Source organism: Equus przewalskii, chromosome 6 (genome assembly GCF_037783145.1).
Source record: "Equus przewalskii isolate Varuska chromosome 6, EquPr2, whole genome shotgun sequence".
In the NCBI taxonomy this organism is placed as follows: Eukaryota; Metazoa; Chordata; class Mammalia; order Perissodactyla; family Equidae; genus Equus; species Equus przewalskii.
Genome location: NC_091836.1, coordinates 26791605 through 26817445, shown reverse-complemented (window position 1 = coordinate 26817445; position 25841 = coordinate 26791605). Strand labels below are relative to the sequence as shown.

Genomic DNA, 25841 nt, shown 5'->3' with positions numbered 1-25841 from the left:
TAGGCTGCCCCTTGACACATTATGCTCATGGTACTGACTCTCTTAGAGGGAAAGTACAGAGCATATCTCAAAATCACCCTTCTGTTTCACTAGCAAGACTTCTGTATTTCTCCTAAGAGGAAGTGGTTCTAGTAACACCTAGTAGGAAGGCGAAACAAAGTTTACCATCTTGTTATTTTTAGCACAGTTTCCCTGAATTCGTAGAGAATTCAAAATGCAACTAAAGCTCTCTCACCTCGCCTTTGATCAAATCCCGGTGTCGTTGGCAATACACTTTTTTATCATCCAGAAAGACACAGTTCTTGGCTCGGGAGCACATGAAGTGGTAGTTGCTGGTACAGGATGTGAGGCAGCAACCCACAGTGGCTCCTGGCTTTTGGCAGAATTCACATCTCTAACAATCCAGAAAGAACAGAGTCCTGGTCAGACTTTCAGATGTTTTAAGCCATTTTCCATCTACTCTACAGAATCACCCCAGTCTGGGCTTCCTACAATTCATTTTGTTTATCGGTAATCTGCTAAATTACAGAGAAAGTCAGATAAGCCATAAAGCTTTCTCTAAAAATCCTCTCTCTCCTATTGTCCAACAGGCCCTATAACTACTAAATTTAAGTATTACAATTTGATTTAGAATTTGGACCAAAACATAGGTTTTTTTCTAGGATGCAAGACTGATTTAGAGGAGATGAAACTTTGAAGATCAATGCTAAAAACATCATCTTTCTAGAAAGCTATTATATGCAAAAGAACTCAGTTCTAGAAAGATAAAACTAGTTAGAAACATAATGGTTCTCTACTTACTAGGCTTAACAGATAAACTGATCATGTGACTCAAAGATCTCCTTCAACTGGCCTGTTTGTCAGCACCTTATTCTGTTACCGTCACAATCTGGGCTCCTCCCCAGGGAAGACTATGTTCTCCACACAATTTACTTCTATTGTTTCTCTGCACGTGCTATATTTTTGTTTCTTTTTGATAATCCTTCATTTTCTCCCCTCCTTCAAAATATAGCTTTTAAAATTTTTAAGCTTTACTCCTTCGTGGCCTTTTCTGTTTACTCTCAGCTGCTACTGATCCCTTTCCACATCCCCTCTTCGTGTATGTATTTACGTGTGTTTATCCCATGAAACTTCAGAGTGTTGATTCCACTGGGACCTTTGAGTCATTTTGTCTAAATCACTTAATAAGTTAACACCTTTCTTGCACATCTGAATTATCTCCCAAACTACGTATACTTTATTTTCTATTTGTTTTGCACCCATCCTCTAAGGCTCAGTCAGAACAGCAATCTGCCTACAGTGCACACAGTATTTGCTGTTGGCTAACCATTCTGAAGGCACTAAGAAAACCATAGTGAGGCAGCATTTAGCCACAGAAAGACTATCTGGAAACTAAGAGGGTATCTTTTCGATAACATTTACCCACAAGTTCTTACCAGCTGCTTGCCCCTGATCACAGCCATATGCACATTCTTTAGTGACCCATCATCATCTTCAAACACTTCTGCTGACCACAAGGCGCAATTTACATGTGTCCACTCATTTTGGCCAATGTATAGCAAACGGCCAGCATCCTAGGAAATGAAGAGATTTCTTTATTCTTTAAAAAATATCATGTCAAAGAAGATTTTCCTTGCTATTAGCTTTACCTCGGTGAAGATAACTTCAATAAATCAATGATAACTCTTTAACTTAGGGATGCACACAAAAATCACAATTCATTTTTCAATGTTTCTCTGTTTCCACTTCTCTCTTTTCTAGATGACCTTTTCCATAGACTGGAAATATTTTATAAACGCAGAGAATTAAAAAATAAGCAACATGTGGTAAGTTTATAAAAGTATGCACTGACTTCTTTAAAACCATCTTTCAAAGGCAGGTCTCTCTCTCTCTCAGCTTGCATTAAAAAATCTTTTTTTCTTGTAAGCTCACTACGTGCCAGGCAGTAAATAAGTCTCTACATACATTATTTCCTTTAATCCTCATAACCCTTCTAAGTATTATTATTATCCTCATTTTAAAAATGAAACTGAGGGTCAGAGAGGTTAAGTTCCTTGCCAAGGTCAACAACTAGTCACTAAAGCACAGAGATGAATCCAGGCAGCCTGCCGGAACTGGGATCCTAACCATTCTGCTATACTACATTGAACACAAGCCGTTTAACATGCAACTTATGTTTTATTGACTTTCATAAAATCTTTTTTGAGGAACTTCCTGTAGAAATTACTAGACATCAGCAGGTTAATTTAAGGCAAAGCATCTTTTAAATCAACGAAATCAGTTATAGACAAAAACCCAAGTGCCACAAACTAAGTGACAAACATTCATTAAATAAATGGCACCCAGTCATCAAGTTTAGACACAAAGGACAAACAGTTCATTATGGTTGTCTAATAAATAGGGCCCTATTCGCCAAGGTACTTACATTAGCACTGTCATCACCATACGTCAAACATAACGCACACTGTCTATTATCTTCTATGCCTGGGGGTGGGTTCAGTTCTGGGCTATCTTCTCGACTCCTATCAGTACCTTGGAACCCAAAAGACATCCAGTTAAAACTGGCAATACTATGTCTAACTTGTAGGAGAAAAGATAACAATTCAGCTTAAAAGCCTACAGCCTACAAAATAAACACTTCCAAAAAGTGTTCAAAGTTATACTATCTCACCATCTGTTACACTATGTATATCATTTCCTTGTTAACATTCCAAAGGAAGCAAAAATAATGATTTTATTACATTTAAGGATGACCTGAAAATTTCTTTCCAATATGCGAGTATATTAAATTTGGATTCACAAAGTCAATCATGAGCACCTAGAGAGAAATGGATAATGGCTCTTCGTTTGGTGCCTTACTCAAAATCGGTGGTGTAGGAGGGTGCGGAGGAGTTGGTGAGTCTGGTTCTCCAGGCCCTTTAGGTTTGGGAGCTGGAATGATTTTCTTCATTAAAGGAGGCTGCTCAGTGTGGCTGTCTTCCTCTCGCTCCTGCCACTGAGCATAATTATGGTCAAGTGAAGGTGGAAGCACTGCGTTTGGTAACATCCCACTGCTGAAAACAATCGATTCAACAAGCATTTATTGAACTCCTACAATATACCTAGAACTATACAAAATAATCAAATTCTTGATATCATCAGGCCTCGGCCCCATGCATGAGCCTTTCACAGAACGTAAGAACAAGTCACAGAATTTGAAAACTGCCTAAATACAAAGGACTTTATTATTTTTAAAAATATAATATATCTCAATCTTGGTTAAACTTCCAGAAACAAATGATAACCTTACAAAAGAATCAAAAGGATTTATTGGAATAAAAATGTAAGGTTAAGTATGGAGAATCAAGAGCAGTAGAGAGAGCAGCCCAGACGAAACAGAACTCTAACAAGCCGAATTATTGGGCCATATATATATAGAACATATGCCACAAGTTAAACCAAGTTCCCTAAAACATAACAAATACATAAAGAAAGAAAAAAAAGGGCAACAGACTATACTAAACATTAAGTCTTGTCTCTACACCAGCACTGAAAAGGCATTTCAACTGGTTTTTTTTTCCCGAGGAAGATTAGCCCTGAGCTAACATCTGCTGCCAATCCTCCTCTTTCTGCTGGGGAAGAGTGGCCCTGAGCTAACATCCGTGCCCATCTTCCTCTACTTTATATGTGGGACACCTGCCACAGAATGGCTTGCTAAGCAGTGGGTAGGTCTGTGCTTAGGATCCAAACCGGCAAACCACAGGCCGCTGAAGCAGAATGTGGGAAATTAACTGCTGCACCACTGGACTGGTCCCTCAACTGATTAATTTTTTAGTACTAAAACCTAGTCTAAAAAATCCTCAATCGAGAAATATAAGCACTATCAGATGTCTAGCTGACAAGGAGGAAAAAAAGTAATACTGAATTTACTTACTTGCTTGATACTTTATTTGGCTCCCAAAACCTGGACTTTTTGACACTGAACCACGGAAAAACACGTTCCATTTGCTAACAGAAAAACAAACAAACAAACAAAATGTAAGCATGTGAACATTCATTTGGAAACCACATAAAAAACAACACTGTCACAACAGCTTCTCTGTCAATATAGGATGATTTCAGGCTACTAAGGGGAAGGATCCATCCACTCTGGCGACCTCACCACCTTCCTCCCAAACAATCAAAGGAATGAATTAAACCAAAAGATATTTTATACACATGGAAAGCATAGAAGAGAACAAGTCTGTTTTGTTCACGGGGTAATTACCCACAGATAAGCATTAAAAACATGAACTATTAATATCATTCACCCGAATGAAGAAGGACTTGACCATGCTGTTGGCTTTCTTAATCTCTGGCTGCCCTCCATCTGAATTAATGGCTGCTTGAATGATCTTCACGATATCATCACTGAACTCCAACTGTATACAAAAACAGAACATTAGTTATTCATAAAACAGTGTGCTCTCCAAACCACTTCCTCTTCCCTCCTAAATCATCCAGTACAGAGATCCACCAGAAAACGGACACCTTATTTATTTATTTATTTTTTTAATTTTATTTTTTTCCCTTTTCTCCCCAAAGCCCCCCAGTACATAGTTGTATATTCTTCGTTGTGGGTCCTTCTAGTTGTGGCATGTGGGACGCCGCCTCAGCATGGTTTGATGAGCAGTGCCACGTCCGGGCCTAGGATTCGAACCAAAGAAACACTGGGCCGCCTGCAGCGGAGTGCGTGAACTTAACCACTCAGCCACGGGGCCAGCTCCGTGGACACCTTATTTTAATGCAGTGTCATTTCTCTGGTGGAGGCCTTTTGGATTCAGGTTACAATTAACTTGCGGCAATTAAAAGATGCCAGGCTAGTAAGGCAAGAAGGCAAATAAATTAACTATCATGGTAAGTTACCCAAACAGGGTCACAATTTTTTATTTATACTAAAATGAATAAACTGAATAGCAAATATGGATCATGAGATAATAAACGATTATTTCCCAAACATTCTTAAAACCATAAAGTTAAAAGGCATCTATCTACAAATGAATATCCTCTATAGAAACACACACTATTCAGATGTGCTCTCAAAAGGGGCAAACCAATTAACTTCACATTAGCGTTTTCCCATAAACAGTTTTAATATAAAAATAATTTTAATGCAGAAATAATTTTCAGAGAACTCAGAGGAAAGCCAAATAAAAAAAACATTTTAAGCCTCTATGTTCCCTATCATAACCCATCTTCTGAAACCCAGAGCTAAAATAACTCACATATTTTTAGGTATTTATGTAATACAAACCATCTTTTCATGCTAACACCCAGTCTCTTCCCCCAAAAGACCCAAGGAAGCGAAACCGGCACTGGCAATTTTGCTAGTTTGCTGTGGGGACGCACCACAGACGTGTAGCTCCCTTGGTCCATCTTCCTCTTGACTCCCTCCAGGTCTAGAGGCTGCTGATCTTCCTGTTTGCTGACCTCTGTCAGCACTGGGGGGTCAGGTCCTTCTGGGGAGCTGCGGGAAGGTATGCTCTCCTCCGTCTCGGGATTTAAGTCTGGAGGTTTGGCAGCCTGTTGTGGGGGAAGATATGTTTCTCTTATCTAACACTGAAAATGAGGCATCTACGCAAATTCTACTAAAATTAATGAAGATGGCATTGAATGATTCATACTATAAAACCTAAAGAACATGAACATAATGAGAAATTTCTCAAATAATAGAAAAGGAAAGTTAGAAAGAGCCTGTTATCTAATAGCTTGGCTAGGCTAACTTAAGAGTTTTGCTTGATAACTTCCAAACTTTGTCTGAAGAAAGAGAAACTGTCCAGTTCCTTTTGAGTAAGACATAGGTAGCACCTAATTTTCCTATTCAAAAAATGGAGCTCTATTAAAAGAAGAAACAGCAGCGTAGCTGTGAGTTGAAGTTGTCCATGTGGTTCTTCCAACATTCTATCTTGTGTTCCCAATGACGACTTCACAGATGTGCAGTTCACAACTTATATGGACAAAAAGCAGTGGTTTACAAATTGTGCCCTGAGGAGCCCTAGAGATTTCCAGAGCCAAAGGGTCTCTAGCCCCACTCCTATCCTCTTAGGCCACCATTCTCTCTCTTACCTAGTTACTATAAAGGCTTTCTAACCACCGCTCCTGCCTCTGGGCTCAGTCCTCTCCAATCCTTCCTCTCTCTCTAGTCAAAAGCATTTTTTTTTTCTAAAAAGCAACTCTGATCAGGTTACTCTTTTGGGTAAAGTCCTTGACTGGCTCCACATAGCCTTCTGAGTATAAAATTCAAATTTCTTATTATAACAGCAAGGCCTTTGAAGATATGGCCCCTTCCTATTTCTTACCCCAAAGGAGATCCTACCCTTGGCTCTAAAAGTTATCTTAACGGTTTAAGGCTAAAACAATTAACTTTACAAAACTAAATGAAGAATCAAGCTGAATAAAATTTAAAAAAACAAAACAAAACATTCCCTTACTAGGTAAAACCCCCTAAGAACAAACTCTCAGGAAACCAGATGAGACTTGGGCCTACCTGTCGGTAGCGTAGCAAGTGGCTGGTGGTCCGAGAGTTCAGCAAGGCTGTCAGAACCTGCTTCAGAGAGATCTGTAGCTCTTTCTCAAGGGCCAGTCGCCACTCCGCAGGGTGCCGCTCAGTACAGTTCACACAAGTGTAGGCCACGCTTTCTGGCAGATTAGATAGAATCTCATACATCTCATCTAGAAAAACAAAAACCCACAATGATGAGGTGCTCTGAAGAGTGGGAGAGAGGAGAAGAGGAAACTATTCCACTGAACCTAATACAAAGCTGTATGTTAGGAACAGTATTAAGACTTTGATACCCCTAGGAACTCACACAAACTGACCTCCAAAGGGACAGTATTAACACTAATCCAGGATCGGATACTGGACAATCAATATCCAATGGTACCCATAAGGGACAGAAAATAAATATAAAGGGATGTATTCAAGATAAACGAGCTCAAACTTAACACAATGCTGCTTATCCTAGAGACCAAAAACTACATTTAAAAAGACTTCAGATAACAACTCTACCATAATTTTACGTTTATAGCACTTTGGGGGCTGTAAATGTAGCTGTACCAAAAGAGAAGGAAATTGTAATAAAAAGACTCCAACCTTCTGTACCTGAAAGATTCTCACATTTGGAATGGACCCAGCGATCACATTTCCCACATTGCATCATCTTACTCTCATAGTCATCATCATCGTAACACTTATCACAGAGAGGGCAGAAGTTTCCTGAAAGCAAAGCGAAGTTTTCAGCAGTGCTTTGGTTCACACGCCAGTGCCTCTAAAGCCCTGATTTACAGAGGCCAACCTGATCTAAAATGCAAGCCACGATCTTCTTCTTCTGGAACTGCTTACAAATGCCAGCACGGGTCTACTACGGAACGCTCACACATCTGTAAAGTGTCAGGGTTATTCTCAGCTCTTAGAATATGCCACTAGTTCTCTTCTTTAGGCCCGTTTTTAAAGGTCATGGGGTAGATTTTACAGACAGCATAAGAGAAAAATGATGGAAGAGTAACTTTATCTCTTAAACATTTCAAAGAAATACTTAAAGTTTTAAAAAGAGGTGAGACAGGGGAGTAAAGAAACAGTTACTTTGCACGTTTCCCTTATTCCTAGTGCTTTTACATTGGTGCTTAGAGCAGCAGCACTTCCTAAAATTCAGCACAAAGCACACCCTGATCAATCTGCTTTACCCACGTATCCCCTCTGTTATTTTTTTACTTAATAGACTTAACATTGACGTGCTTATTTTAAATAACTTCGATAGTGAACTTTATATCATTATTATCTTAAGTCAGTAAAGTAATGAGTTTCATGTATTAGTTATAATTTTTTCCAGTATAACTATTAAAATGAAATGTTTGACCCAGTGCCACCGAAAATGGTTTCTGAAACAGTCAAATATATATGCACCTCACTTTGGGAAATACTGGCTCACGGCACTGCTTTGTGGTTAGTTATTATAAAAAGTCCCCTTAATTCCTCCCACATACGCTAACAAAATAGCTCTTGTTGCTACGATTCTCTGTGTAAAGGAAAGAACGAGGCCAGGAACTTAATAAATGTGTCTAAATGGATCCTTGACAAGATAGGTTAAGACTTTATTTCATTCCACTGGAGTGTCCAGCTCACCTCCAAAACACCAAGTACAACCTCTAAAAGCTGACAACACTGGCTTTTTGAGGTACCTTTAGCAAAGAGTTTGGCACAATCATGGCACAGTGAGAAATCGTGAGACCACTGTGCATCCCACCCTTTGCCTGGAGTTGTGGATCCACAGCTCTTGCAGCGAACACACTTGGTACAGATCTGGAAAAGAAGCAAAGAAATTCAACAGGAATGTCTTATTTTTAATTTCTCTTCTTATTTAAAAAGATCTGAAACGTAATCAATTTCTAAAGTTGACTTCTCTACTGGGATGGCTAGAATGAGGCAAAGAAATTGCTATGCTGACATCCTCAAGAAAGGATATTCCTACCCTAAGTTGTGCAAGCCCAACAGCCCCATGACAGTTCTCCTCGAAACAGCACACTGTGTGCACTCACCCACACTTTCTTTTTCTTGGTGGGCTTGGTGGGGTAGTTTGGTCCCAGGCACTCAGGGTGATAGCTGTTTCGGCACTTGTTACACTCCAGCAGCTGCTGTTTAAGAAAAGATAAAGGCCCAAAGGCGGGCATCACGTCACCTTCGCTGAACACCCATTACTACACCTCACTTCATCCTTATCTTCCCATGAGTACAGCACATCACTGTAACAGTTTAAATTTCCTTATAAATTATTCACTCTCAATTAAAGCACAGGGATTTCTTTCCTGCCAAAGGCACTTAGTGATGAATAGTCTTGTAAGGTAGACTTGATTTATTTTGAAGGATTTTATCCAATACCAACCATGTTTTCTACTATATTCCCAAAATTAAAACACAGTAATAAGCAACTGATTATACCCAATTAAACGGTCAAAATAGACTAAGCAACAGAGAAAAATATAGACACAAAATTCTAAACTGACAGGCAGAAACGGAGTTAGAGAGTAACACTTTAAGTAGCTCAGTTACTTAGTTTTGTACCTTTGTCGCCTGATGCTGCCTTCCACACACGTGACAGAACTTGCAGCGACGACAACACCAATTTTCCAGCTGGTCCTCCAGGGGGCGCTCGTTCTCCTCCAGACAAAACTTGTGGAAGGGTTCACAACAGACTTGGCAATACACAAACTAGGGCAAGATGGGAACAGAGAAGCTGTCAAACGTGGAGAAGTATCAACCAAATCCTACCTACAAGCTCTGGGCTTTAAGAGTCCAGCGGTATATATATTTTAATCAATATATATTCATAAAGCAATGACTACGTAAAAAAAAGCACAATAGTGGACACTGCAGGAGATTCAAGAGACTCAAGTGGTAATAACAGTAGAATTATAAAGTAACAAAATAGGGCCAGCCCCGTGGCTGGGTGGTTAAGTTCGCACACTCCTCTTGGGCGGTCCAGGGTTTCCCTGGTTTGGATCCTGGGCGCGGACATGGCACCGCTCATCAGGTCATGCTGAGGCAGCATCCCACATGCCACAACTAGAAGGACCCACAACTAAAATACACAACTATGTTCTGGGGAGATTTGGGGGAGAAAAAGCAGGAAAAAAAAAATAAAAATAAAGTAACTAAATAAATATAATCTAAGATTTAACAGAATGTGCTAGTAAGTGCCATAAGGAAAGTATAAACAAAGAGCTATGGGAATGTAAAAGAGTGGGGTAGGGGGAAATACACTAAACAAGCTCTGGTTTGTCCTTTCCACCTCTAATTTTAGAAATAAGTTACGTTCATATTGATACAGGAATTTTCAAAAATTTGAATGAGAAACAGCCCTGATGGCCTAGCAGTTAAAAAGTTCAGTGTGCTCTGCTTCAGCAGCCCAGGTTTGGTTCCCAGGCGTGGAACCTCATCTGTCAGTAGTCAAGCTGTGGTGGCGTCTCACATAGAAGAACAAGAACTTACGACTATACACAACTATGTACTGGGGCTTTTGGGGGGAAAAGAAGAAAAAAGGAGGAAGACTGACAACAGATGTTAGCTTAGGGGAAATCTTCCCCTGCCAAAAAAAAAAAAAATCAAATGAGAATGACCCAGAATTTTCTTCAGCCATAAAAGAATTATTGGGACAACTGGTCAAACTTAAACAAGGTCTACAGATTAGATAACAGTAATGTACCAATGTTAATTTTTATTATACTTTAAGTTATATAGGAGAATTTTGATAATTAACTGTGGTTATATAAGATAATGTCCTTGGTTTTAGGAAATACACTCTAAAATATTTAGAGATAAAAGGGCATATATCTGCAACTTTCTCTAAAATTTTTAGAAAAAAGTGTGTCTCCATATAAGATGTGCATCTACTTTATTTCTTATTTTGTAAAATACATACACAGAGAGAAAAGGATAAAGCAAATAAAAACATATTAACATTTGGAGAATCTGGGTGAAGAGCATACGGGGATTCTTTGTACTACTCATAACTTCTCTGTAAATCTGAAATCACGTCAACATAAAAAGTTTCTAAATATGCGAATGGAGGGAGATTTCCAGCACCAGTTATGCTTCAAGAGTGCGATGCAGGCAGTGGGCTATTCACTCTCTAAATCCGTTTTCAGGAATCCTGTGGAATTGCTGTGCACAAATACACACTCTAAATTAGAGCAATTATACTCTGGAAAAAACTCCTGTTTTATCATTAAGCTGAAGGACTGGTGCTACAGAAGTAAGTTATTCCTAGGGTAGCACATGTGTGGATGCAAAGCCTTAGATAATGTAGGAAAAGAGACACAGTAGACCCCTGGCACTTGCAGAATGACTACTGTTAGTCTCAATGATATTTAAAGGAACCCCAGCACTTAGAATATATTGTTTGTAACAGGCACTAAGAAAATATGTGCTTCATCAATGAACATTAGGCAGTAACTTGGAATTTCGCTAATGCACAATTTAAAATAGCAAGTGGGCAGGACTGACTGTCTTAGCTGGTTGCGTGAGTCTCATTGATCGCTCAACATCTAGATTACAACCTGGCTTCAGACTTTCTTCATGACCTTGGAATCCATATGTGATAAATAATAAGCCAAGGAGGAGTTCAGGAATTAAGAAGTGTATGAATGACAAACTACTACTTCCTATTTAAAATTGTGCTACTTTTTTTCTTTCTTACTGTAAAGGTGGAACATACTCACTGCAAAAAACTCAAAAGGATAAAGAAAAATAAAGAGAAAACAAATTACCCATTATCCGACCACACTCTTAACATTTTGGAATAAATCCTTCCAGAATTCTTTCCACATATATATATTTAAAACATTTTTCCAAACCAAAAATGGGATCATGCTTTACATACCATGTAGTAACCTGTTGTTGTTACTCAGTGATACGCCACAGACATCTTTCCATGTCACTATCAATCGATATTATCATTTTTGGGGCTTCATATCTGCCATGTTTTTGCAAGTCCTATAATTACTTTAACTAAGGCCCCCCACTCCTTATTGACAGTCTTTTGGGTTGTTTCCAATTTTTTATCATCATAAACAGTACTGAAATAAACCCTTCTGTTTATTATATATATACATATCCATACATGTATAGAAGGGTTTATTATAGATATGTATTACGTACACACATATATATACACATACATATACATATTTGCTGATTTATCTGATTATATCCTTAAGATAAATGCCTGGAGTACAGTTGCTGGGGATAAATACATATTTCCAAACAATGCTCTCAAAAAGACAGACTGTAACCAATTTAGATTTCCATTAACAGCAAGTCCCCATTTGCACTTGATCCTTTTTATCATGCTTTAATTTCCAGGTTTTGGTCATTGGAAGGCTAATGCCCCACTCCCATCATGATTTTATTTCTCATTTTGTGAATTATATATTCCTGTCCTTAGCCTATTTTTTTTTACTGTTATTCCTCTTTCTTATTAATTGCTAAGAGCTCGTTATAGACAAGCAGGTTTTGGTATTCAATATAAAACAACCATCAACAGTACCTCTTTTTCTGGAAGAACACTCTATCATTTTTGCCATGTTTGGACATTGAGCAGAAAAATCAGAACTCTAATAGAGTGAACTTAAGACATGACACTATAAGGTTTCCCACACTCAACAACTTTGCTACACTAATAAGAAGCGGATTCCTTCCTGAAATCTCCAAAAAACTTCAAAAACATTTCATTAGCTGGTTTAAACAGCGATAGTACCTACTAGACTCCAACAAAAGAGAATATAATGATTACTTTCATCACAGCAAAATAATCTGCATTATACTTCCTGGGGTACCAAGAAAGCAGGACATCTCACCTCGACATGCCCACTGCTGGCACAGAGAAAGCAAACCACCCTGGGTGTTATAGGAACAGAGGTCAGGATCCCCAGGCCACCCATCTCCCACACATTTTCTGCTTCACAATCCTCCTGTGGGGAGAGAGAGAGACCATTCATCAAAGTGTTACAATGACACAACTTTGGATTGAAAATAAGGATGAAAAGCATAGAGTGACACCAGAATGTCAAGCACACTTCAGTTCAGTGAGTTCAAAAATAACTCTTGCTTTAAAAATTTTAATCTCAGATAAACTGTTACAAGGCTCACCTATTGGTTCAATTCATGTAAACTATAATGCAAAGAGACACCAGGATTGAATTTCTCTTAGAGTTTGCTAATTCAAGCAATCATCAGGGTTTGAGAATTCCCATGTGAAAGATTTATTCCCTCAGATACTGTTCTCACCTAAATGCACTTTATTGCCCAGGAGGCGTAGGAGCATTTCAATGCCTATGTTCTTCCATCAGTTCACAGCGACCTCACCAACACTGACCAAAGTTCCCATGCTCTTGAACTCACTTGCTAACGACAGTTCTTATTCATTCCCCCACCCGCTGCTAAATTTCCTCTCTTTTAACACCTTTGGTAACATCATCTTCTTGATTTAAAGTGCATGACGCTCAATATACTACATGGTCACTAACACTTTTACCTTGAAGTCCACTCTGATCCTGTGGACTCCATCTGCTGGGACTTTTTGCTTAGAACTATTGCCATTGGAGAGAGTGCTGAGGATGTTCAAAGTGCCTGCGTTCTCCTGCTTATTGACTGGAGGTGGTTTTTCCTGCGGAGATAGAAGACGGATAAAAAGCAAAACCACACCCTATTTGCCTTCACTTTTGCAACAGACAACAATGCAAATGGCATCTCTTATTAATGGAGCTGGAAAACATGCTTCCATCATAAGTATCCTATAGAAACGGACAAGTAATCTTCAGAAGATTTTTCTTCCCCATTGTGGCATTTTATTTGCATACACATATTATGTCCCTAGAAAAAGAATCCCAGGATTTTCCCTCCTACGCGTTTTTGTCTTGCTTCTTTGAAGTCCACGATGCCAGCTGAGGCTGTGAGTACAAGAAAACCAAACTCACAGGAGGGGGGCAGGTTGTTCTGCCATTTTTCTAGATCTCTGAGTTGCACAGCCAATCTGGGCTTCATCACTCCACACTTAACTCGCCTATTAGGTTTACAACATTTTCCCAGCTCTGTGATCATCAACGGTTTCAAATTTGCCAGTGGAACCACGCTTCATCACTACAGTTAGAAAGCAGAGACGATGACCCTGGAGCTGCGCCTAATAAGAACCTGGAATTTGCCTCTCTTTGCAGCATTGTTGATGCTCTTGAGAGCATCAGCCAGGATGTCTGTGCACAGCAGTATGGTGGCACGGAGAGATGGCAGAAAGAGCCAGAAGATTCTTAAAGATCTCTCTCTCCTCACATAATAAAAATAGTGGACACAGGGAAGGGTGATTGTTATAGATAAATGTTGCGAAAGGACGTTGAGGGCAAAAACAATTAAGCTAAGCAGGCTGCAGCATGAGCAGAAGCATGTAGAGCCACAAAGAAGGGAAAAACAACATGGGGAAAGAGACAAAAAAAAGAAATGAGCTAAAGCCTAAACCTGAAGTTTGCCAATTTTAAGAAATTCCACTGCCGTCTACACAGAAGCAGACCCTCAGCCTCATTCACTATATCGCGTCCACGCCAAGGACAGGCCATTTCCCTACAGTACACAACGCATCCCTGAGAGACGCAGAGAAACAAACCTCTCCTCACCTTTTCTTTTGGTTTTTGTTTTACAGGAATACTTGGGCGAGGAGCCACTTTTTTCTGCTTGCTCTGCTCTGGACCTAAAGAATTCAAAATAAATTGCAGTCAGATGCTACTAAACTTACACGTAACGCTAAACAGCAATGACTACTTCAGGACTGATCGGCCTGTGAAGAAAGGGGCATTAGAAAAAATAAAAAACTATTTAAACTCTAGGCTTTAAATTACGACAATATCTCCAACTTAACTGGTTTTTTGCTTCTATCATCTTTATTAGTATATAATGGTTAAAAGGGAGCTAATTTTCTTGAACCAAAGACTTAAAAATACACATTTCAGGTTTCCAAAGGCCGTTTAAGGCATCAGTGTTCTTTGCTGGGATTTCTGGTGTCGCAGTCCCTTCTTGCCTTCCCCACTCACCTGCCTCTGCTGGTGGAGGCTGCTTTTTCTTGGGCTCACTAGGAGTGGTCTTGGGAACTTCTTTCCTCGGTGGTGCTGTGCTGGGTGGCTGTGGGGGGATGACCGGTGCTGGCTGGGAAACCTGTTTGCCAGACTTCCTGGCAGTGGGAGTGGTAACTTGTTTGGGTTCAGGTCCTGGGGCAGAGGCATTCCCTTCTTCGCTCTTGTCCTCGACGGGCTTTCGTGCAGGTTCATTGTTGCTTTTCTTGGGGGCAGGATCCTCTCTCGCTGAAGGGGTAGGTTTCTGACTAGAGTCCACCAGGTTCTTCACAACACTGCTTTCTTTATTCTCTTTCTTTTCACTGGTCTTAGACTTTTTCTCTTTCTTTTTCACAGCTAGGGGAAAAAAAACACCAAGGTTATTTATCTATAAGTGAGAAAAACTTTATTTAAAATAAAAGTATAGGAATGTAACATAATCTTAGTCTCAGTTTCCTGCAGCTAAAGTTGACACTGAAAGGCTCAAGGAAGTTAATGCCAAGTTGGTCAGGTGAAGGACGTGTACTTTTACTGCTCTAGGAAACGGAACTGACTATAATTTTTATATCAAATTAAAGTTTTTTATTACAGAAAATTTCTAACATTCTCCAAAGTAAAGAGAATAGTAAAAGGAACCCCGTGTGTCTGTCACCCAGCGTCAACAACCGTTAGCTCCCTGGAAAAGAGCAGTAATTTTTTTTAAAACTGGCACTTTCTTAACCCAGGTGCACACAGCTCTATGGCGGTGAGGCGGGAGGTGTCTGGGGGAAGAGCTTTTCACAACACTACCTTTCGCTTGCTTCTGCAGGTAGGCTTTGGAAGGCATCCACTGCAGATTCTGACATTTCCTCATCCTAGGATAACAAGGGACACCAGAAAGTAAACTACATTTAGAAGAGAAGCAGTTGAAACAAGTGCTAATTTGTCTGCAAGAATCAGTGAACCTTTACTCAGGTTTACTTTGAGAGTTGAAAAACGGACTGCTTGTTACTCAGATTAAATCTGAGCCTTTGACTCCTTCGATCAGCAATTTTACCTCCCTGTAGGATCTACAAGGAGCAAATATCAAATTATTTTTGAAACGAGACTCAAATTTCTTGTAACCCAGCACTGACTAGCACCACACTCAAAATGATCCGTCGATATTTCTTGTAGTCAAATCAGTTCTGCTCCCTTACAAGATTAATATTCACATGATAATGTGAATACAAAATGGTCTAAAATTACCTAACAAGTCCTTTGTCTCCCACTACAATGCTGCAGGTCTATCTCAGGGCTTTGATTTATATTTCACTGCTCAATTTAATGAAACCCAAACTTGATTTGAAGTCTATAATTGAACTGAATCCATTTCAACCCCTAAATTTAGTGCCATCATGTACCTTTTTTGCTGATCTGTGAATTGTCTCACTTCTTTCCACTAATGAGACTCAGACAAGATTCTTGCTTAAGGCCAAACTAAACAAAAGCACAAAACTACTTATAGCCTTCTAAAAACTGTCTGCCCTGAAGTAATACAGCATTTCTCCCAACTATGTTTTACATAAATCACTTTCATTCAGCAAACATCTGTGGATAATATCTATTCCTTGCACCAGGCACTTTATGAGATGCTCAATCAGCAGTTTCTGTTTGTGCAACTCTCTTGATCCGTTTTAAACAAATTATCCCTGAGGGTAGAAAATGCAGCCACAAACTGACCAAAAAAAGGGAGAAAGGTAGAGTGATCAAAACTTCCGTATCAAAAATTCCATATGCATGAAAATATTCTGAGAGTCAGAGAGCAAAGAGACTTACAAGATATAACCAATATTTCTTGAATACCATAAAGATAAAGATAATTTCAGTTGACCTAATAAATATTACACCTAAATTTGTCGGTTTATAAGTAAAAACACTCCAGAGCTGTACTCAAATGGTAGCCACTAGGCACTTGTGGCTATTTAAATTTAAATTAATAATAAATGAAATAAATTTCATTCCATTCACACTATTTCTATTCTATTCAGTCACACTAACCACATTTCAAGTGCTCAACAGCCACCTTTGGCTAATGGCTACCATATTGAACATACTGAACTGACACAGAAATTTCCACCATTGCAGAACATTCCTTTCGAAGAACTGCCCCGGAGTATTTCTTATTTAAGCACAGCCCAAACCTAGCCACATCACAAAACCCAACTCTGCAACTGATCTTGCAACTCAAGGAGACTCGTTACAACCACATTCAGTTTTCTGATGCATCTTTGCAACAAACCAGGAATAAGCAACCTCCATGGCTGAGAGGTCAACCCCTCAGAGTAAAACACCCACTCACTTGCAGCACTGCTTCTTTATATTGCGGCCACCAAACTTGGGCTTGTCTAAGCAATTAGTACAAACACCACAGTCCTCAGGCACCTGGCAGCCAGGACACTGCCCACACCGCCTTGACCGCCGTCCTTTCTTGACTGGAGGTTCCTGAGGCGCCTTGTTTCTGGTGACAGGTTTAATTGGTTTGATGGGTGGAGCAAGAGGTTCAGCATCTTCTGAGCCAGCAATTGATGACTTGTCTGTTAAAGAAACGTGTTGTTAGTTCTGAGGGAGCACCTAATTCCTTCTTGGGGTAGAGGGGGAGATTCAAAATCCATTTATATTATTATATATGTTCAAACCTCATTTTAACTGGGACTCCAAAAATGAAATACATTATAATAAAAATATTCATATGCAGAACTCAGAGCCTGTTTTAAATAATCATTTAAATGTTTAAAAATGCCTATAACTTGCAGTTCGATGAGAGCAGAAATCCAAACACTGAAAACAAAACACAGTCTAACCTAAAGACAAGAATATGAATTGAATGCTTCTAAAGATTCTCTAAACCGCTAAATTTTATATGAGCAGTTACTTCACATTTAAGAACTATATGGGGGCCAGCCCCGTGGCCAAGCGGTTAAGTTCGCACGCTCCGCTTCAGTGGCCCAGGGTTTCCCTGGTTCGGATCCTGGGCACAGACATGGCACCACTCGTCAGGCCACGCTGAGGCAGCATCCGACACAGGAGAACTAGAAGGACCTACAACTAGAATATACAACTATGTACTCAAGGGCTTTGGGGAGAAGGAGGAAAAAAAGATTGGCAACAGATGTTAGCTCAGGTGCCAATCTTTTAAAAAAAAAAAAAAAGGAACTCTATGGTAAGCATGAGAATGTGCCTCCCAGACCTCCAACCATAGGGGGCACAACTGACCAAGGGCCACAACTGTGCCCTGAAATCCAGCGTACACAGGGGCCACACACACCACGGGGCTTGTCCCCAACAGTGACTGAGCGTGGCAGGGATAACAAGGTATGCCTGTTCATGGGAGACACTAGACTCCTCTGATAGTCAGCGTTCACTCAAGAACTCCCTGACAGCCTTGCCAAACTTTCTTACACTGCACGGCCGTCTAGGAAGATTCCACCAATCTTCCTTCCTGCTCTTCTTTACTGGGATCGGACTTGCAGAGCAGTCTGACAGCTCTCCCAGACTGCCCTGGCTCCCTCTGTATTTTCTCTCTTGGGCATTTCCTCTAATAAAATCTTCACACATTGCCATCTGTGTTTTGGAGGACTCAGACTAACACACAAAGCTATGAAGAGCCTACTGGGCACCCCCAGAATGATCAGCACACAAATCCAATGTCTGCTCGGACTTCAAGGTTGACATCCCTGACCTACCATCATTCCCCATGGAAGACAAAATCTTTTCTCGTTCTTCCCATGGTAAGGCACTCAGGGTGGGCATGTCATCAGGAAACACAGCTCGTTTTCGGCCAAGGGCAACAGCAGCTCTTCTGCAGACATGTTTAATCCGGGGTCCTCGCACAGAGGTCTCTGAGGAATCACTTTCCTGACCCTGAATATGAGGCGAGCCAAAAACAAACAATAACAACTACACACGTTGAAAACAGAATTAAATAAAGCCAAGGTATAGTTGATTAACTTAGTATAATCTAGAACCAACACACAGAGCTCTAGTTATTCCCAGCTGATAAGCCACATCAATAAATAGGAATCAACTACTTCTCTATCCTAAAATTGGTAGGGGAAAAAAAAAGGCTTCTAATCAAAAAACGAATCAACTAAGCTTCTATTCCCAATTACACTAGTTCTTTAAAATTCCCCTGAACATTCAAGCTGCTAGTCTATATTATCAAAAAGTTCAGTGTGGTCTAAGTAGGGCTTATCTAATGAGACTGTTTCTTATATTTCCCTGACCAACAGAGAAGTAGAGGGAAATAACCTATAAATGGAAGTATGGAAGGCAATGGCTCCAGACAGAAATGTCTCACAGGGTGAAGAGCCACTGCTCCTATCGCCACAAAACATCCAAAATGCTGTCAGAAATAAGCCCCCTCATACGCCTGCTAGAACTCTCAACTGGCAGAATTACTAAATGTAAATATGGCCCTAGGCTGAATAACATCAAAAACCTAAGTTTGCGGTCATCTTCACCTAACTTGATATGTTGGTATAAATATCTATCTCCTACATGACAGTTTTTTAAAAGAACCTCAAGATCAGCAGGTTTTCTCAGAGAGTCTAGCTCACTTGGTAAAAAAAACGCTGTTCTTTGTAAAAATCTGTTTGTCATCATTTAACTAACTGAATCCTACAGCTTTTCTGTCCCACTACTTAAGGCTAAGTGCTCCTCATCAGTATTCTGCAAACACCTACTATCTATTGCTCTGATCACTGCTACTCAGAAGAAGAGAATCTGAGCCCGCCCCCCTCCCAGTTTTCTATAGTAAAACAATTTGACTACAAAAATGCACCTTCAAAATTAAGTCACAGATTCCATTACACCAAACTCACGGAGTCAAACACCTCGGCGTCTCTGTAACGTGGCCCCAATCTACCTTTCAGTCTGAGTTCACCACTTTCCTACGTGCACCAGTCCAGCCATTCACTGTTCCTCAAATATGTTTTATATTTTTCCATCTCTACCCACACTATTCCCTCTAGTCAAAATGTTCTTCCCCAACATTTTCTACCTATCAAAGTCCTACCAGTCCTTAAGGGACCATTGCAAATGCCACCACCTCCTTGACCCTTTCATTGATTCCCATAACTAGATGTAATTGAAAACACTTAGCCTAAAACTTGCTCATAGGAGGGCCCGGATTTGAACAGGCAAGATGGAAAAGAGTACCTGTGCTTTGGGCTGGTCAGTTTGTTTAAGACTCTTACTCTTCTCAATTTTGCAGAGCTGGGCTTTGGCCTTTTTTAGGAGGCTGGCAACCCTCTTGTCAGTCATTGGAAGCTTGTCTGCCTGAGCCAACATGGAGCCTATGGAGGAAGTGGAATGTTTAACAGTGCTAGATGAAGGAGTGGAAAGGCAGAGGGTTTTCTCCTTCTCCAGGGATGGGGCAGTTGGGCCGAGGTCCAAGTTGGTTTTTTCCAGATTTCCTCTCCCTTTCTTTATAAGTATTTTGGTTTTGACAGCTGTTGTATCCCCAAGAGTCACAGAAGCAATATCAGTCCCAGAATCAAGTGATGAAGACTTCTTCCGCCCTGTCGTTTTTTTGGCAGATGAGGTGGCAACATCTTCACCAACAACCTTCTCTTTGGAAACCCTGCCCACAGGATACAAAGCAGAACTACTCTGAATTTCTGATCCCTTTTTCCTTTTCTCTTTCCTTGACTCCCGCTTATTCTCTTTTTCTCTCTCCCGGTCTCTCTCTCTACTCTTGTCCTTCTCCATGCTCTTGTCAGCATCTCGATCTTTGGACAGCTCCTCAGGGGCCTTGTCTTTATTTCTCCCTCGTTCAGTCTGAGAGCCTGAGGTAAACCAGGGGAAGAGAGGAGTAGGACTACTGGATGAAAATGGCTCTGTTGGAGCACTAGTCTGCTTCCTTGGTCTCTGGTTTTTCTCTGCTGATTCCCCAGACTGAGTCAGGGAATGAGAAGGAAAAGTGAAAGTTGGGTTTAAGGCACTAGTGGCAAGAGGACTAACAGAAATGCTTAACGAGGAAGAGACAGAAGACGGCGGGGTGAGAGGTGACAGCTCAGAAGTACTAAGCCTTCCACTTCTTGTCCTCATGGAGTGAGAAGGAGATCTTGGTTCAGATCGAATAGGGCTAAACACTTTTCTTTTCCGTTTTCTGTTAGACACTCCTGAAGAAGATGTTCCAGCAGAAGTTCGATTACTAGGCAAAGTTACAGACTCAAATATTCTAGAGTGAGCCTCACTTGGAGTAAATCTTGGAGCTCTCAGAAGGGGGCTCCTTTTGTGCATATCAAACCTTGTTCCAGAATGGAGTGGTGAAAACAATCGGGCTGAAGCAGCAGTACCAGATGTAGAAAAACCGGACGCGAAGCCAACATCCTCGGGAGTTAGTGGAGGGGGTCGGAAATTATCAAATATTGGTTTGCGAATAAGACCTTCTTTGGCATACTTTGCTGAGGAAAAATATTGTGGCTCTGACCTAGAATGCTTTAAAGAAGTCCACCTAAACGTCGGTTCCCGCAAAATAGATTTTCGTTTCCCTTGCATGGGAGCAGCAGAAGCAGGCAAAAACGGTGATGCTAAAGGGATTGTTGGAGGCATAAGCCAAGGTGTGTGGTCAGAGATACTGGAGGCTGGCTGCAGCGGTGGGGGCGGGGTCAGCAGAGGTGGAGGTGGAGAGGAAGAGGTCTGCTGCTGGGGGGCACTTTGTAGAGCTGATAACTTTTTAGCTGTTCTAGATCCAAAACTTCTCTCTGACACTGAATACCTTCTGCTTCTCCTGTCATTACCATCATTTTCTGGGGACTGGGAAATAGGCAGTGGAGGACGAACTTCGGGGGTATCGCTCCGCTCTTCAGGAAGTACCTGAATCTCCTCAGAGACCTGAGAGTCTGTGGAGGTATCGACACTGGGGCTACTAGATCGGGAGGAGTCTGAAGACATTTGAGAAGAGTGCTGAGAAGCTGCACTTGATTTTTCAGAAGATCCACAGGACGTGGCACTGAATCTACTATTCGGTGTAGACTCTAGTCGGGCAATTTTAATTGGAGGGTCATAATCCTCATCCTCTATAAACCGCCGAGGGGTCTTAATGATCCGTGAGGAGATGGCACTGACCACAGGCATGATGAACTGTCGAATATTTTTGACCTGCGTCTTCACCTTTCTTCCTTGCAGCTGAGCTGCTTCTTTCTCAATTTTCTTTTGCGCCCCCTTTTTTGCCCTCTGCAAGAGCTGCTTAGCAATTGTTGCATCTGTCCTTTTAGAAGAAGGAATAATCCTAACCGGCTTAATCCTTCGAGGGCTTTGTCTGACTACTGTCTTATCTTCTTTTGTGAGTGGAGGTGTTCCTTCCTTGTCCTTCCGGACCTTCTGGGGCTTTTCCAGTTCGGAGTTAATGAGGAGACCTGAAGGGGTCTTTACCCTTTCTGTCGATGGAGGCCTTCCTCGCCGCCGTACAATTTGTACCCCCTTCCTTCCTAGTTGAAGCTTCCCTGTCTTAAACTTAGACTTGAGAGGAGAGAGTTTACCTGCTCTTAATTTTTTAATCTTTGTGGCTTGCTGAAAGGTAGCAGATGGTGTCCGTTTAATTTTTTTCAGGCTATCTTCTTTGTTTCCCTTTGGTAACTCTGAAATGTCCTTTCCATGTGTTATTTTGATTTTTACTCCAGGGAAGGTGGGAGGTCTTCCTCTCTTCTTTTCTATGCTTTTAGAATCTTTCTTCTTGATCTTATCTCCAGATTTGGTCTCTGATTTACTTAGCGGGGAGAACACAGATGGATCTGAGAGGATAGCTGGATTTCGGTCAGAGCCACTTCGAGGTCTCCCACGAGGTTTTCGAGGACTAGTTTTAACTGTGTATAGAAATTAAACAACGAAGAGCACATATTTAGCTTTGTAGTTTAGGTCTTAACTAAGCTGAATATAATTTAGAACAAGCCACTGTGTACTGCTCTACTTGGGTCTAATGAGTCAACAAAACATCTCAATTGTGCTTAGTTTCTTTTCACCAAAAACTTGCCTCAAAGAAATCAAGGAAATAACATTCCACCTAAAAGAACATTTAACTACTTTTTGGATAGAAAAACTAAGATAATAATAAGAGGTTTTCAACTGAGCAATTAATATACAAATCTGGTTTTCCTACAACTTTAGGTGAGCAAGATTTTTTTCTGAATTCAAAAAAATACGTTAGAAAAAAATCTTTATTACCTTTTCCATATCCTAGCCACCAAGACTAACATTTGAGAACATGGTTACAGTGAGCCATCCCGTCTTTTCAATGCAGAATTTTGGCTTTAATAAATCTGAACAAGGTGCTCTCCAATCAGTAACATACCGATTTCTATAGGAAAAGGCCCCTGGGCAACTCAGCTTCAATCTGTTTTGCCACAGTAAACCAAAAAAGTTTTCTTGAATAGAAAAATATTCATTCATGAGATCTCAGAATAAAATCACTGAACTCAGTGGCATGTGAAGTAATTAGTGGAGGGACAAGATGACATATCCATTAATCTAGTCTCCTACTGCAGGTTCCTGAACTAGTTAGTCCCAAGTTACAAAAAAGATGTAACCTTAATTGATGTCAAGAGCAAATCAACAATTTACTAAATCTGATTTCTTCTATTCTAAATAAAAGGAATTTGCCAATTTATAAATCAGCTCAATCTGCTACTTATCAAGAGACTTAAGAAAACAAAATTGTTTTCTAAAATTCTTTGTATAAACCTGTATTTTCTAAATGTATTAAAAGTTTCCTGGCCTATCATATCTTCTCTTCTCTCCTGACTTTTCAATGTTTTATGACTCAACATTCTTCTGAGACGAAAACATCCCCTAACTGGCACCAAAAGAGATTTAGGCTGTTACGATGAACATTTTAATTTTAGACTATGGAACCAACCTTCTAACAGAACAGAAATCAACAAAGGTCTTATTGTTGAGCTTTCTAAATATAAATGCTTTCCTCACCAATTAACTTCAGAATTCCCTTAATAGATTAAGAATTCACAATTCCACTCTCAATATATACTAATTACAACAAAAGTAATGGACTAGGAGACAGCAGAGAAACTATGTTTTATTTCTTAACTAATGAAGCCTATTTAGCTGGTTTTAAAAAAAAAACACCAAGACAATATTCAGGGTAGACTGACAGCCAAGAAAAAATTTAAGAGGAAACCATCAAGAAAGAGTTGTGAATTAACAAAATAAATTCCTACCCAGAAGTACATCACAAGATTCCTCATCATCATGGTAGACTTGAACCTGGCCACTCACAAGGCTTTATTAATTCTGAAAACCTCTTCTATCCAACTTTTAAAAGAAGCTTTTGGTGGACAAGTAGAAAAAGCAGAACAGAGAAGAGCCCAGCTCTGCTGCTAACTTTCATAATCCACAACACAGTCAAAGAACTCAAAAATCAGTTCTAAAGATGCTCATCACGTATTTTCTGGACCTCATTTTGTCATCTATAAATGAAGGGTCAGACCAGATGATCTCTAAAATCACTTTCTGATATGGAGTTTTAAGATTTCATCACGTCTTAATGAGAAGACTCCCTCTCTCTAAAGGCACAGACACTGAGATACAACTGGCTAACTCCTCCCAACTGGAATGGTAATACCATCGTCACCTGAGAGAGGAAAACCTGTCAGCTTAGGTGTTTGAGTTAGATTATATAACCTATGATGACTCTGAAAAGGAACCCAAATGCTAAAAACACGACAGACTAAGTCAATGTCAAAGAGTAAAAACTCGGCTAACAACATCATATTTAACTAGACTGCCTATCCAGAGAAAATCAAAGCAAACCACAGAAGAAGTCAGAATGGCAGCACAGATGGGGAATGTTTTTTTGATCAAAAGATCCATAGCCCTCTCTTACGCTCAACAGAATTCTGCAAGCCATTAAACGGTATTTCCACTGAGGATCATCTCTCAGGAAACTGCTGTAAGCCTAGAATTTCAAGACATTCTAGATATTTTCTTGGTGAGAACAATGACAAATATTGCTTATAAATGGACACACCCCATATCATTTTTATTTTCTTTATTTTAATACAGCCTTTCAAGGATAAAAGAGTTTCGTACAGTGCCAATATTTTGTTTTTAGTTCTTTGACAACAGTGGACCAAATTTCATCTGTAAAAAACAGTGGCCAAGTTATTCCCAAAGCTATAGGTTCTACAATATAATTCAAAAAACATAAAATCTGAGGATGCTCTTAGTAGGTTATCTTCAATTTACCTACCAGGTTTGCCAATCATTCCATGGAAATCTCCCCCCCATGCCTCAGGTGGTTCCCAAAGAGAAGCATAACAAAGAATAAACCAAAAGTGGCCTGACAGAAAGGAGTCCCATATAGAGCTCTAGTTCATAAGCCATTTCCTACTTAGTGTGAGGGAAACTGAAGGATGCACCAAAAAACCCAAGTATTTAAGACCATCTTTTACATGCAAAGAAGGCAAGGGGAAGCCACAGTCTCTTAACAAGCAAAACTCAAAGGCACCATGCGCTTCATTGGCCATACCTGAAGGAGACCTTGTGGGACTTCGTACTCTGACTTCTTCATCTGAGCCAAAACCTAAGAACTGCTCATCCTACAACAAAGGAAAATTATTTTAAAATCAGAAACAAAAATGTATGTGAACATACCCCCAAGAAATGCCCAGAGGAGACACAAATGAATTTGGAAAATTAGCCTCTATATATTACTCAGCATCATTCATAGGCTATTAAAAAATAACTCATATTGAAATAAATGGACCCAGCCAGACAGCTTCATTACAGACAAATAGGAGCTGTGTAGTAATTGAACAATGCATTGAAATGTCATCTTTGGTGCATAGTACACAGGGGATAGTCCTAAATTTCAAACTACAGATACAGCCCAAAACAATTAAAGAACAACTTTAATTCAAGTAAGAAAATCAGTACAATGGCAGAAATATACAGCCCCAATAAAACAAACACATCTTTCAACAAGTAGTTAAGTCTACAGACACATAAGGAATAACATAAACAGTATCATAATCTCCTGACTACTAAATATTAATAGAGACTGAAATTGCCATAATCGTCAGTTCCTTAACTCAGGAATTGACAGTTAGATGTGATGTCTGTACATTTGAGATCCAAAGATTCTCAACATGCATTTTATGGCATCATTTTAAAATGCCCTGTGATAAGAGACTTAATGGTGGGCAGCAGCATTGGTGAAAGGGATCACGAACTGACCACAGATAGGGTGAAACGCA

General features: G+C 40.0%; 1 protein-coding gene and 1 pseudogene across 8 annotated transcripts in view; both read right to left on the bottom strand.

Moving 5' to 3' along the window:
- KMT2A (lysine methyltransferase 2A) overlaps window positions 1-25841 on the bottom strand; it is an 80531-nt gene that overhangs the window by 30747 nt on the left and 23943 nt on the right. For 4 of the 8 annotated variants that reach the window (XM_070624941.1, XM_070624943.1, XM_070624945.1 and 1 more), the window contains 21 exons: window positions 25115-25184; window positions 19786-22436; window positions 18312-18489; window positions 16928-17162; window positions 15397-15461; window positions 14590-14964; window positions 14176-14249; window positions 13047-13178; window positions 12370-12483; window positions 9077-9223; window positions 8554-8649; window positions 8197-8317; window positions 7112-7234; window positions 6506-6690; window positions 5368-5541; window positions 4290-4400; window positions 3914-3987; window positions 2860-3053; window positions 2426-2532; window positions 1437-1574; window positions 236-394 (listed from right to left, as the gene is read on the bottom strand). In XM_070624941.1, coding sequence (XP_070481042.1) covers window positions 236-394; window positions 1437-1574; window positions 2426-2532; window positions 2860-3053; window positions 3914-3987; window positions 4290-4400; window positions 5368-5541; window positions 6506-6690; window positions 7112-7234; window positions 8197-8317; window positions 8554-8649; window positions 9077-9223; window positions 12370-12483; window positions 13047-13178; window positions 14176-14249; window positions 14590-14964; window positions 15397-15461; window positions 16928-17162; window positions 18312-18489; window positions 19786-22436; window positions 25115-25184 — 5523 coding nt within the window. The remainder of the gene's footprint in view (window positions 1-235; window positions 395-1436; window positions 1575-2425; window positions 2533-2859; window positions 3054-3913; window positions 3988-4289; window positions 4401-5367; window positions 5542-6505; window positions 6691-7111; window positions 7235-8196; window positions 8318-8553; window positions 8650-9076; window positions 9224-12369; window positions 12484-13046; window positions 13179-14175; window positions 14250-14589; window positions 14965-15396; window positions 15462-16927; window positions 17163-18311; window positions 18490-19785; window positions 22437-25114; window positions 25185-25841) is intronic. The other 4 variants (XM_070624942.1, XM_070624939.1, XM_070624938.1 and 1 more) reach the window with 3 other exon arrangements.
- LOC103546684 (small ribosomal subunit protein uS8-like) lies at window positions 13259-14140 on the bottom strand (annotated as a pseudogene).